The sequence below is a fragment of the Bos indicus genome, chromosome 21 (genome assembly GCF_029378745.1).
Source record: "Bos indicus isolate NIAB-ARS_2022 breed Sahiwal x Tharparkar chromosome 21, NIAB-ARS_B.indTharparkar_mat_pri_1.0, whole genome shotgun sequence".
NCBI classification, from domain to species: Eukaryota; Metazoa; Chordata; class Mammalia; order Artiodactyla; family Bovidae; genus Bos; species Bos indicus.
In genome coordinates this window covers 42,463,130-42,477,632 of record NC_091780.1, presented here as the reverse complement: position 1 = coordinate 42,477,632, position 14,503 = coordinate 42,463,130, and the positions used below count along the sequence as shown (strand labels likewise).

The 14,503-nt window shown below is 38.1% G+C and overlaps 1 protein-coding gene across 12 annotated transcripts in view; it reads right to left on the bottom strand.

Moving 5' to 3' along the window:
• Positions 1-14,503, bottom strand: part of NUBPL (NUBP iron-sulfur cluster assembly factor, mitochondrial) — a 526,006-nt gene that overhangs the window by 211,349 nt on the left and 300,154 nt on the right. For 2 of the 12 annotated variants that reach the window (XM_070775427.1, XM_019983894.2), the window contains one exon: positions 6,493-8,326. The exons of 8 other annotated variants lie outside the window; for them this stretch is intronic. In XM_070775427.1, coding sequence (XP_070631528.1) covers positions 8,228-8,326 — 99 coding nt within the window. In that variant the 3' untranslated portion in view covers positions 6,493-8,227. Of the gene's footprint in view, positions 1-3,635; positions 6,322-6,492; positions 14,084-14,503 lie in introns of those variants that run through there. 2 more of the 12 variants (XM_070775428.1, XM_070775429.1) reach the window with 2 other exon arrangements.

Genomic DNA, 14,503 nt, shown 5'->3' with positions numbered 1-14,503 from the left:
CCATCCAACCATCTCATCCTCTGTCGTCCCCTTCTCCTCCCGTCTTCAATCTTTCCCAGCATCAGGGTCTTTTCAAATGTGTCAGCTCTTCACATAAGGTGGCCAAAGGATTGGAGTTTCCGCTTCAACATCAGTCCTTCCAATGAATATTCAGGATTGATTTCCTTTAGGATAGACTAGTTTGATCTCCTCGAAGCCCAAGGGACTCTCAAGAGTGTTCTCCAACAACATAGTTCAAAAGCATCAATTCTTCGGTGCTCAGCTTTCTTTATAATCCAACTCTCACATCCATACATGACTACTGGAAAAATCATAGCTTTGACTAGACAGACCTTTGTTGGCAAAGTAATGTATCTGTTTTTTAATATGCTGTCTAGGTTAGTCATAACTTTTCTTCCAAGAAGTAAGTGTCTTTTAATTTCATGGCTGCAATCACCATCTGCAGTGATTTTGGAGCCCCCAAAAATAAAGTCTGACACTGTTTCTACTGTTTCCCCATCTATTTGCCATGAAGTGATGGGACCTGATGCCATGATCTTTATTCTCTGAATGTTGAGCTTTAAGCCAACTTTTTCACTCTCCTCTTTCACTTTCATCAAGAGGCTCTTTAGTTCTTCTTCACTTTCTGCCATAAGGGTGGTATCATCTGCATATCTGAGGTTATTGATATTTCTCCCAGCAATCTTGATTCCAGCTTGTGCTTCATCCAGCCCAGCATTTCTCATGATGTACTCTGCATATAAGTTAAATAAGCATGGTGAGAATATACAGCCTTGACATACTCCTTTTCCTATTTGGAACCAGTCTGTGGTTCCCTGTTCAGTTCTAACTGTTGCTTCTTGACCTTCATACAGATGTCTCAGGAAGTAGGTCAGGTGGTCTGGTATTTCAGTCTCTTTCAGAATTTCCCAGTTTATTGTGATCCACCCAATCAAAGGCTTTAGCATAGTCAATAAAGCAGAAATAGATGATTTTCGGGAACTCTCTTGCTTTTTTGATGATCCAGCAGATATTGGCAATTTGATCTCTAGTTCCTCTGCCTTTTCTAAATCCAGCTTGAACAAGTGGAAGTTCACAGTTCACTTACTGTTGAAGCCTGGCTTGGAGAATTTTAAGTATTACTTTGCTAGCATGTGAGATGAGTGCAACTCTTCAATAGTTTGAGCATTCTTTGGCATTGCCTTTCTTACAGATGGGAATGAAAACTGACCTTTTCCAGTCCTGTGGCCACTGCTGAGTTTTCCAAATTTGCTGGCATATTGAGTGCAGCACTTTCACAGCATCATCTTTTAGGATTTGAAAAAGCTCAACTGGAATTCCATCACCTCCACTAGCTTTGTTCGTAGTGATGCTTCCTAAGTCCCACTTGACTTCATATTCCAGGATGTCTGGCTCTAGGTCAGTGATCACACTATGATGATTATCTGGGTCATGAAGATCTTTTTTGTACAGTTCTTCTGTGTATTCTTGCCACCTCTTCTTAATATCTTCTGCTTCTATTAAGTCCATACCATTTCTGTCCTTTATCGAGCCCATCTTTGCATGAAATGTTCCCTTGGTATCTCTAATTTTCTTGAAGAGATCGCTAGTTTTTCCGTTTCTATTGTTTTCCTCTATTTCTTTGCATTGATCACTGAGGAAGGCTTTCTTATCTCTCCTTGCTATTCTTTGGAACTCTGCATTCAGATGTGTATATCTTTCCTTTTCTCTTTTGCTTTTGGCTTCTCTTCTTTTCACAGCTATTTGTAAGGCCTTCTCAGACAGCCATTTTGCTTTTTTGCATTTCTTTTTCTTGGGGATGGTCTAGCTCCCTCTCTCCTGTACAATGTCACGAACCTCCGTCCATAGTTCAGAAGGCACTCTATCAGAGTCCTTAAATCTATTTCTCACTTCCACTGTATAATCGTTAGGGATCTGATTTAGGTCATACCTGAATGGTCTAGTGGTTTTTCCTACTTTCTTCAGTTTATGTCTGAATTTGGCAATAAGGAGTTTATGGTCTGAGCCACAGTCAGCTCCTGGTTTTGTGTTTGCTGACTGTATAGAGCTTCTCCATCTTTGGCAGCAAAGAATATAATCAATCTGATTTCAGTGTTGACCATTTGGTGATGTCCATGTATAGAGTCTTCTCTTGTGTTGTTGGAAGAGGGTGTTTGTTATGACCAGTGCATTTTCTTGGCAAAACTCTATTAGCCTTTGCCCTGCTTTATTCTGTATTCCAAGGCCAAATTTGCCTGTTACTCCAGGTGTTTGTTGACCTCCTACTTTTGCATTCCAGTCCCCTATAATGAAAAGAACATCTTTTTTGGGTGTTAGTTCTAGAAGGTCTTGTAGGTTTCAAAGAACCACTTCAGCTTCTTCAGCATTACTGATCGGGGCATAGACTTGCTTTACTGTGTATTGAATGGCTTGCCTTGGAAATGAAAAGAGATCATTCTGTCGTTTTTAAGACTGCATCCAAGTACTGCATTTTGGACTCTTGTTGACTATGATGGCTACTCCATTTCTTCTAAGGGATTCCTGCCCACAGTAGTGGATATAATGGTCATCGGAGTTAAATTCACCCATTCCAGCCCATTTTAATTCGCTGATTCCTGAAATGTTGACATTCACTTTTGCCATCTCCTATTTGACCACTTCCAATTTGCCTTGGTTCATGGACCTAACATTCCAGCTTCCTATGAAATATTGCTCTTTATAGCTTTGGACCTTGCTTCCGTCACCAGTCACATCCACAGCTGGGTGTTGTTTTTGCTTTGGCTCCGTCTCTTCGTTATTTCTCCACTGATCTCCAGTTGCATTTTGGGCACCTACCGACCTGGGGAGTTCATCTTTCAGTGTCCTATCTTTGCCTTTTCAAACTGTTCATGGGGTTCTCAAGGCAAGAAGACTGGTTTGCCATTCCCCTCTCCAGTGGACCACATTTGCTAGGAATGTTTGTGTATAAATCTTCATATGAATATATACTTGCTTCTCTTGGTAAATAACTAGGAGCAGAATAGTTAGATTGTTCAGTAAGTGCATCTTTCACTTTTTAAAAATGTGCCAGACTGTCTTCCAAATGTAAATGTACTATTTTATGTTCCCCACAACAGGGTATGAAAGTTCCAGAGGATCCACAGAGTATCACATCAACACTTGATGTGGTCAGTCTTTTTCGTTGTATCCATTTTCATAGCTGTAGAGTAACCTCTCATTTTGAGTTTTTTGTTTTGCTTTGTTTGCATTTCCCTGATGACAAAAGGTGTTGTGTATTTTTCACACTACTTTCCAATGGTATCTCTTTTGGTGAAGTCTCTAGTCCCATTATTTACTCATTTTAAAGGAAATTATTTTTATTTTTTAATATAAATTTATTTATTTTAATTGGAGGCTAATTACTTTACAATATTGTATTGGTTTTGCCATACATCAACATGAATCCACCACAGGTGTACATGTGTTCCCCATCCTGGACCCCCCGCCCACCTCCCTCCCCGTACCATCCCTCTGGGTCATCCCAGTGCACCAGCCCCAAGCGTCTTGCATCCTGTTATCGAACCTGGACTGCCGATTTGTTTCTTATATGATATTACACATGTTTCAGTGCCATTCTCCCAAACCATCCCACCCTCTCCCTCTCCCACAGAGTCCAAAAGACTGTTCTATACATCTGTGTCTCTTTTGCTGTCTCACATACAGGGTTATTGTTACCATCTTTCTAAATTCCATATATATGCGTTAGTATACTGTATTGGTGTTTTTCTTTCTGGCTTACTTCACTCTGTATAATAGGCTCCAGTTTCATCCACCTCATTAGAACTGATTCAAATGTATTCTTTTTAATGGCTGAGTAATACTCCATTGTGTATTAAAACTGGGTTTTCTGTCTTCTTATTATTAGGTTATAAGAGTTCTTTATATAGTTTAGATACAAATTCTTTGTCAGATATTTTGTATAAATATTTTCTCCCAATCTGTAAATTTCCTTTTAATTTCCTTAACTACTGTTTTAATTTCAAATAGCTGTTTTAATTTTTATGAAGTACAATTTTTGACTTTTTCTTTTACAGTTTTATAGCAATTTTCTGTGCCATATTTAAACAAGTTTAACTCAAGATGATGAAGATTTTTCTCACATCTTTTCCTTTTAGAAGATTCATAGTTTTGGATTTTGAATTTAGGTATATGATCCATTTTGACTTAATTTTTGTAAATGCATAATGTATAAGCCAAGGTTCATTTCTTGGCAAAAAGATGCTCGACTGAGTACAACTGCTGAAAAGATGATCTATTCCTCATTGAATCACCTTTGTACTTTTGTTGAAAATCAAGATATCATATCTATATATGTCTATTTCTGAAAACTCTACTCCCCTTCTCCCCTTAAAAAAAACTTCCAGCTGTTAATGAACTTAATTTTTACCAAGAGGTGCTTCAAATACAGTGGTGGACTTATTTGATATATATCTCTATATATTCTTCAGTTTTAACTTTATAGGATTCTAGAAAGGTATTCAGTGTTTCCAAGGAGTCTGTTTAGGGGGATTCTTCCCCTGTTTGGAACGCAGAGAAACAGAATTCAGATAAAAGTTTTAAAACAACCCAAAAAACCAGTAGCTGGATTAAAGTACATGTGACCACAATGGGTTACCAAATACCCTACCCCTAAATTAGATGGACTTGCTCACCCGTGTCCAAGGTAGAGGTGGACAGCTTTGGGCTTCCCAGTAGCCTACCTTGGAAAGCTCAGGATTTGGCTGAAATCAGAGACAGAGATAGGAAGCAATCTGCCCGTGAGTCACTCCTCTTTTCCTGGGATGGAGCAACTGGGGGAGTGAGAGAGTCAATTCCTAGGTAGAGGCAGGTTGATAAGAAGTCCGGGGTCCCTGAGGAGAAAGGGGTCTAGGCTCTCAAGGAGGAGAAAAGGATAAACGTTATTTCTACATTGCTTTGGCTTAGTCTATATAACAATGTATCTTGCTGGAGGACATGTTTCTCCTTAACAAGACCCTTCTGACTAATCCTGTTATCTTAAGACATATAATGTGGGAGTGGGTCTGATGAGACCTTTCTATTGTCAGTTCTGTTAGGTAGGTAGAATAGGAAGCAGAGTCCAAAATGGCAGTGGCTAAAAGACAAGGAAGGGAAAAGCCCATGAAAACAGAACAAAGGAAGGTCAAAGGAAGGTCCTAGGACCAGAGTGAGGACATCAGGTAGAACAAATGGCACTCCTGGCTAGCCCAATTTGCATAGGGCAGGCCCAGGGGGAGGGAAAAACATATAAAAAGAGGAGCCAAAGGGCTCTCTCTCTCTCCTGTGTGCTGGCGCGCTCCTCCACTCTCCTCTTCCCGTCTTCGGGTTGGCATGCCCTCACGCTTTGAGGATGGATTCTCCTGCTATCTTCTAAATAAAATAGAGGTGTAACACTGATTTATCTAAGAGCTATAACACAGTTTGTCCAAGACCCGAGAGCTGTGATGCGCTGAAGGCTTTAATGTCCGTCATTCCAAATCTTTGTTGTGACGAGACAGAACCGAAGAGCATACACTGGCCTGAGAGTTCTAATCTTGTTAATTTAAGATGTATGCTGTCAGAGTGGGTCTGGTAAAAGTATTAAAGGCCTTGATAAGACTAGTGAGTGAGGGCGCTCTCTGTCCCTCTTCTGATGTCTATGTCAGAAGCTTTCTCTGTCCTCTTTCACTTTAATAAAACTCTGCTACACAAAAGCTCTGGAGTGATCAAGCCTGGTTCCTGGTCCCGAAGATAAATCTTCTTCGGAGATCAGGAATCTGACATAGCTCACTGTAAGCTATCAAGAGTTTGTCTTTCCCTCCTGGACTGGTGAATGGAAATTTTCTACATTCTATGGAAATGTGAAGGATGAGAAATAACTATTACTTCTAGCAAGAGGCAGACTAGCTGTGCTTGATAGTCTATTTGAAGTCAGCTCCCTGAAGCTTAGCAAAGGCTACCAGAGGCAAAATTCTGGAATAAGCTTCATTATTGCTCCCAGAGCTACTTTCCCTTCCTTCATTTTTGAACCTGGGTATAAACTCCAACCACAGGTATTTTTCAGTGACTTACCTGGAAGCATGTGCAGAGACTTATAGGTGAGGGAGAAGGGAGCACATTATTACATATGTGAATCTTCTCTAAGTCACATATTTATGAGTAAACTCTTTCTCATTTTTCCATCAGATGTATTAAATTCTGGTACACAACTTTAGGCACTTCTGGAAGCTTATTTAAATTATTCCTTTTCCAGGAAGGGTTAAGCTTGGTTCAACTACTTGCTTTTTTGGTATTTTGAAGTACTCAATGATTATCCACATCGGCCTTCTTCCAAAAAGAGAATAAAATACAATTACATATCTACCACCTAAAGTCATTTCTTCTTTTTCAGAGTGATGAATGATGATTACTGTGTGTCCACAAATACTTTTATTCATGATTTTAATTAGCATGGATAATTTGGTCCAGAAGACTTCAGTTCAGATATAGCAGCACAAGTTTGTTTTTTTAAATTATACTTTTATTTTTATTTTGAGGTATTTGTAGATTCACATGCAGCTTATAAGGAATAATACAGAGAAATTTCATTGTGCCCTTTACCAGTTTCCTCCAGTGTTAACATCTTGCAAAGCTATTGCACAATTTCACAACCAAGATACTGACATTGATATAGTTATGATACAGAACACTTACATCCTCCAAAGGATCTCTCATATTGCCCTTGTACAGCCACAAACACAATTCCCTCCCCCATCACCAATCTCCTCCTTAACCCCTGGAAACCACTCATCTGTTCTCCATTTCTATAATTCTGTCATTTCAAGAATGTTAAGTTGAATCATATGGTACACAACTTTTTGGGATTACTTTTTCATTCAGCATAATTATCTGGAGTTTATCCAGGTCATTGCATGTATCCATACTTTGTTCTTTTTCATCAATGAGTAGTATTCTATAGTATGGATATACTACTGGTTGTCGAACCATTTACCCAGTGAAAAACTTTGGGTTGTTTTGGCTATTACAAATAAAGCTGCTAAACTATGCAAAAACATTTATGCATAGTTTTTTTTTTTATGTGAACATAAGTGTGCAAAAACATGTTTATAATGAGATATAACTCTTTACCTAATTTTCTGGCTGCTTAACGACAGAGCAAAGAAACTCACGCATTTGCCAAAGGTCACAGACCATCTCCTTAAAGTGAGGATTAACTACTAAACTCTTATCAGTACTTACAGCTTTATAACCTTGGGAAGCCCTTGACTCTCTCTCTCTCTCTGAGCCTCAACCAGACAAGATGTTTTTCAAGGTGTGTTCTTTGAAATATGAACTTCATGAAATGCTCCTAAAGGGGAAGGGGAGGTGGGAAAGTTAATGGTCAAATAAGTTGAAGAAATTTTGAACACTATATTCACATTCCTCTTTTGAAATAAACAAATGCCCTTTGGTGTACAAAAGGAAGGATCCAGTATCCAACTGCCCAAGTTCAAACCTCTACTTGCTAGAACAGTAACACTCAGTACAACACTTAACTTTCCCACATCTCAACTTCCCCATCTATAAAGCAGAGATAACAACAGTACTCCACTCAAATCAATGAAAGATTAACTATAAGGACACAAGAAAACCCTTAATAAATGTTAGCTATCATTATTATTGCCATCATAATCAAAACAATCAAAATATTTATAATTTTGTTAAAAATATACATGCCCAGACCCAGATTCATAAAGTCTAGGGGGAGAGTCTATTCTAGATGAAGAAGTAGAAGTTCATCTGTATTAAGAAAGGGTCCAAGATAGTACTAGATGTAGGATTCAGACCCAGACCACAATGCCTGATGGAAAGTTGTCATACTCAGGTCCATACTCATACTCAGTAAATCCTTTAACGCTATAGTCCTGCAGAAAGAGCAAGGTTCTCTCCTGAATTGAAGGTCGGGCTTGTAATATTAACTCATGATTCCTTGCCTTGGGATAGTTCAATAAAATAAAATGCAGTTCCGGGATGCTGGCACACAATAGCTTTCAAAAATATTCCTAAGCATTAAAAAAAACTTTTTTTTAAATTTAAGCATTGGTATGTAAAATTTTTATTTGTGAGTCATTGTTTAGCAAATCAAATCTGAAGACTGGACATTATTTCTTTAGAAATACAAGAAAATAATTATGATTGCTATTGTTTCTGTAGGTTTCACCACCACACTGCTGACTTCCAAAGGCCTTAACTGTCAAAGACCAGGCAAATTTCCAAGACACTTGGGGAATGACTCTGGAGGTGGTGGTAATCTTCTTACCACTTCAGTAGCAATCCTTAGGTAGGCTTTGGCCTGGAAAAGAATAGATTTATTTGCTGTATATTTCTCCCCAGTACACATCAAGTGACTCACAAACTGCCGTCGCTGTCTGCTGAGTTGAACAGAATGTGATGAAATTCAATAGTGAGAAGATACTGCTGTGAACATTGCGGGCAGGGCAGAGGAGAAAGGATTTTAGGTTATTTGGAGGGTAACTTTCTGAAGAAAAAAAAAAAATCAATATTTAGTAGCAGCAATTACTGTTTTTCAAACTCTATTTCCTGTTTCAGCAAACTAGCAACCCAGTCCAGCTGCAGAAAAATTACACCTTCCTCTTCTGAAAAGTTGATATCCTGAGTGGGATACTGCCATACTTCTTTGGCACTAAGAGTTGTTAGTCATTTTTGAAAAGACTATCTATACCATCCTAGGTTGATCTTCAGAAAGCATTTTCATCATTCTCTTTGGGAATGGTGTCTGATACCAGCACCAAGCACCTACAGGCTCCTCCATCCAGTGAGATTTAAGCACCATGCAAGAATTCCTAGAATCAGTTGTCACATTGTCCATCTCTACGACCCCAGTACAACATAACACAAAAAGCAGCTCCCAAGCATCAAGTGGGCCACAAGTGACCTAAAGCCTGCACAGTCCAGTTAGAACAATGGTCCTGGCATTTGTATTTCAAAGTTTTAAACAATTAAAATGCAAATACTACTTACTTCTTCTACCTTATCTATAAAGAGTAACTGTAAGACAATAGTAAGATTTTCTAAAACTGTTAATTTATACATTTATATACTTAAGAGTTGTGTAGATACTAATTCTACTACCCCTACAACCAGCACCACTTGATGTAATGGTAACAGTTAAAATTTACTTGAGTACTTAATAACAGTCAAGTACTATTTCACTTTATCCTCACAGTTATTGTAAGGGGTAAATTCTGTCATTATTCCCACTCTATAAACAAGAAAACCAAGACTCAGAAAGATGAAGAGTATTGTCCACAGCATCACAGCTAGTGTGAGATGAGCTGGGCTTTGAACACAGGCAGACCAGTTCCTTGACTCTGGATGGTAAAAGAACTGTTTGAGGCTTCTTTACTCTGACTATCAATCCTAAAGGAAATCAGTTCTGAATATTCATTGGAAGGACTGATGCTGAAGCTAAAACTCCAATACTTTGGCCACTTGATACAAAGAACTGACTCATTGGAAAAGACCCTGATGCTGGGAAAGATTGAAGGCAGGAGGAGAAAAGGACAACAAAGGATAAGATGGTTGGATGGCATCACCGACTCAATGGATAGCAAGCTCTGAGAGTTGGTGATGGACAAGAAGCCTGGCATGCTGCAGTCCATGGGGTCACAAAGAGTCAGACACAACTGAGAGACTGAACTGCTAACTGAATTTAACTGAACTACCCTGACTTGATGTTTAACCGTGTTTCATACATCTTGATTATTTTTAAAAAACTATACTCAAAAGTAAATATTTTCTCCATTTGGGGAAATAGTTTAATATAGACCCCTGTGTATTTACATTATGAAGTTGATACAACATAATTAGCAATCAGCATTTTGAAAAGGAAAAGAATTATTTTGATATATATAATTATGTTGGGTTTTCCTGGTGGCTCAGACAGTAAAGAATCTGCCTGCAATGCAGGAGACCCAGGTTCGATCCCTGGGTCAGGAAGATCCCCTGGAGAAGGGAATGACTACCCACTCCAGTATTCTTGTCTGGAGAATTCCATTGACAAAGGATCCTGGCGGGCTACAGTCTGTGAGGTTGCAAAGAGTTAGACACGACTGAGTAACTAACATTTTCACTTTTTCATATAATTATATACATATACACATATATATATTATAATTTTGTGCCACAAAAAGAAACCCATGTTCGTAACTCACATCATAAATTTAATATTTGTCACATATTATACCAGAAAGAAGAATATGTATACACACATATAGCTACCTTTATGTGTGTGTATATGTGTATGTGTATGTATCTGTGGATACATAGGTATTATATATACATATACATTAAAAAAAGGGCCTACTACATGGCACACGAAACGCTGCTCAATTTCTGTAATAACCTAAATGGGGAAAGAATTTGAATAAGAATAGGTATGTGTATATGTTAAAATAAAAAATTTACTTGCATTTCCCCCTGGGAGTTGGGAATGAAAAAAGTCAGTCATGTCTGTTATCTCTCAATCAACATGCTGGAAAACTGTTCATTAAGGAAATTTTAAATTATGCTAATTACAACAATGACACACATTTAAGTGTATATTGTCTATATATATATTGCCAGCCTACTTGTTTCATTGTTGAAACATATCATATATGATTACATAAAATATATGTTTCACATTACTACTTTACACCTTACATTTTGGCTCTACTTCTTGAAAAAGATCCAATGATTATAATCAGAAATGTTTGACTTTAAAAGGAGTAATTGGTTATTTATGTTAATATTAATAATTGATATATTTGGGTTTGTATTTATCAAGTTTTTGTGGTCTCCTCAAAAGACCTGATTTAATTTCGTATTCAACCTATATTAACTTCTTTTCTACTAACTTTTAAAAATAAATAAACACTTGACTCCTTTTCTTTAGAAGTTATATACTTGGTATTTGTCAGTTTTTGATCTAGAAACAACAGTGTAATTAAAAAAAAACGAATTACAGAGTAATTTTATTTAATATTTTAAAGATCTACCTTGACTATGTAGGAAGATCACATGTAAATGTACTTTCACACGCTACTTTTTCACTGGTGATATGTATTTAGATTTCTTTAAAAATACATGCATGGATCCTAAGTGCACACAGCAATGCAAGTGTACCAACTGAACACACTTCTGTAACTCAACACCCATGTCAATAAGCAGAATACTGTAAGACCCCCCGAAAAAAAAGAAAAAACTATGTTTGTTCCCTAATAGGTGAATTATATTTTATTTTACCAAGAAAGTGTTAAAATTTCATTTACATTCTTCTTTTAAATAAAAGAATAGCTCTCAAAGCATGAATAAGACCTTATATGTTTTTACTGAGTACATACTGTACTAAGTACTAGTATAAGTAATCACACAATCCAATGGATATAAAATAAACACCATTGGCTCAACATGGATGAAGAAACTGAGCTTGTCTGCTTGGTCACAAAGTTAGCAGGATGAAGAACATTCACAACTGGATCTGCCTGACTCCAAAGCCCAGCTCCTTCTAGCATATCACGTGTAGGCTGTGTGCTCAGTCTCTCAGTTGTGTCTGACTCTTTGTAATCCCATGGACTCCCACCAGGCTCCTCTGTCCAGGGAATTCTCCAAGCAAGAATACTGGAGTGGGTTGCCATTTCCTCCTCCAGGGGATCTTCCTGACCCAGGGATTGAACCTGCAATTCCTGCATTGGCAGGTAGATTCTTTACCACTGAGCCACCTGGAAAACCCACCACATCACAAAGAAAGTGAAAGTGTTGGTCACTCAGTCGTGTCCCACTCTTTGCGACCCCATGGATTGTAGCCCAACGGGCTTCTCTGTCCACGGAATTGTCCAGGCAAGAATACAGGAGTGGGTTGCCATTTCCTTTTCTGGGGGATCTTCCCAATCCAGGGATTGAACCCGGGACTCCCACACTGCAGACAGACTCTACTGACTGAGCCACCAGGGAAGCCACATCACACATTAAACAGTAAATTCAAAATACAAGTAATTCCAATCAAAATGTACTGTCTAAAAAGGGTTTCAATCTCTGCTGTAGTCACCAGAAACAACAGATTTTGCTTTAAAATGGAAATAACATATACTTCATAAAGAAATATTTCTTTTAAAATGAAAGTGTGATTTTCAGGACTTTCCTGGAAGTCCAGTGGTTAAGATTCTGTGCTTCCACTGCAGGCAGCACAGGTTCCATCCCTGGTTGGGGAACTAAGTTTCCACACGCTGCACAGTGTGGCTCCCCCCTGCCAAAGTGCTTATTTTCACCCACGCATTTTTATAAATATTAACACCTTTTATCTCCTAGTAGCTTTTCTAGGTATTTAAGTCTAATATTTTACTGTGTAAATAAAAGCACACTAAAGCAAGCTAAGGCCATCATTCTATAATTTCTTAGTTCTTACTTACATTAAATTAGAGATATAAACCTATCTCACTATACAAAATAAAGATTCCATAATAATCAAATTTGCTACATTTAACCTTTGCTTTTTAATGGACTATCCCCAAGCTTAAACTTTCAATATATCACACTGAAAGTAACAGTTAGATTGTCATTTGCTGAGAAATCACTGAAAGTGCTTAGTTTAACAGTTTCAATTTCCACAAAATTGTTGAGATCGAATTTTTTCAGCCAATGAAGATTCATTCAACAAATACTTTTTGGTTCTTCAGTTCACTTCAGTTCAGTCGCTTAGTCGTGTCTGACTCGGTTCTTAATGCAAGGCATAGTTTAGGGAAATCTGTGGGATGCAATGATTAAAAAAAAAAGGGAGGCAGAAGCACTCTCTGGTAAAGAGTTGGGGCCTTAAGGTCAGACAAGTAAGCTTTAAAATCCTAGTTCCATTACTTATTAGCACTGGCCTTGGGCAAGTGAATTAACCCTTCCAGGCTTGGTTCCATTATCTGTAAAACAGTTATAATAATAGTATCTACCTCAAAGGGCTTGGGGGCATATTAGGTAAGAATAAAGTATGTGAAGTACTGTAATACAAAAAGTAAATAATGAATGAATGTCTACTATTATTACTATTATGACCTCAAGTAATTTACAATCCCATTGAAGAGTTCATATTAACATATCCTTTTGGACAATTTTCCTGCCTGAGGACTAAGTAAATTAAATCCCTTCCTTTTGTTTTATCTATCATTACCAAGTAAAGGCACTGTATGACAACCAAAGTACACAAGCTTTATGGTGAGCTTTTCCCCTTTGTCTTTGTTTTTAAAGATGTGAAGTTCTAGTTTTCCATACACAGTCATTTCATATTAGGATTCAGTTCAGTTCAGTTGCTCAGTCATGTCCGACTCTTTGCGACCCCATGAATCGCAGCACACCAGGCCTCCCTGTCCATCACCAACTCCCAGAGTTCACTCAAACTCACGTCCATCCAGTTGGTGATGCCATCCAGCCATCTCATCCTCTGTCATCTCTTTCTCCTCCTGCCCCTAATCCCTCCCAGCATCAGAGTCTTTTCCAGTGAGTCAACTCTTCGCATGAGGTGGCCAAAGTACTGGAGTTTCAGCTTTAGCATCATTCCTTCCAAAGAACACCCAGGCCTGATCTCCTTTAGAATGGACTGGTTGGATCTCCTTGCAGTCCAAGGGACTCTCAAGAGTCTTCTCCAACACCACAGTTGAAAAGCATCAATTCTTTGGTGCTCAGCTTTCTTCACAGTCCAACTCTCACATCCATACATGACCACTGGAAAAACCATAGCCTTGACTAGACGGACCTTTGTTGGCAAAGTAATGTCTCTGCTTTTCAATATGCTATCTAGGTTGGCCATAACTTTCCTTTCAAGGAGTAAGCGTCTTTTAATTTCATGGCTGCAGTCACCACCTGCAGTGATTTTGGAGCCCAAAGAAATAAAGTCTGCACTGTTTCCACTGTTTCCCCATCTATTTCCCATGAAGTGATGGGACCAGATACCATGATCTTCGTTTTCTAAATGTTGAGTTTTAAGCCAACTTTTTCACTCTCCTCTTTCACTTTCATCAAGAGGCTTTTTAGTTCCTCTTCCTTTCTGCCATAAGGGTGGTGTCATCTGCATATTATGAGATTATAATGTAGAAATTATAAGACAATAAGGCTTCTACTTACCTTTTAAAGCCTTCACCAGGTATATCTTACAGCATAGCTTTTAACATCCAATATTAAGACTTTTACTTGACAAACAGAATGAAACCATAAGATTAACCGTCTATCATAGGTTCATCATTGTGTCCTGGACTCAACCAAAGGCAAAAGGTAGAAATAGTTGAATGAACAATTATAATTACACACACCAGAGGAAATACTATTGAACTTAAGAGTTCTGAATCCTAAGTGTCCACTCTCTCTCCCTTCCTCTATTGCTTTCTCTGGCTATTTTACACTACTTATATTTATAGCTTCAATTACTCTCATTTCCTCAGTTGTACACATAGTGAAAAAGTGAAGTTGCTCAGTCATGTGACCCCATGGA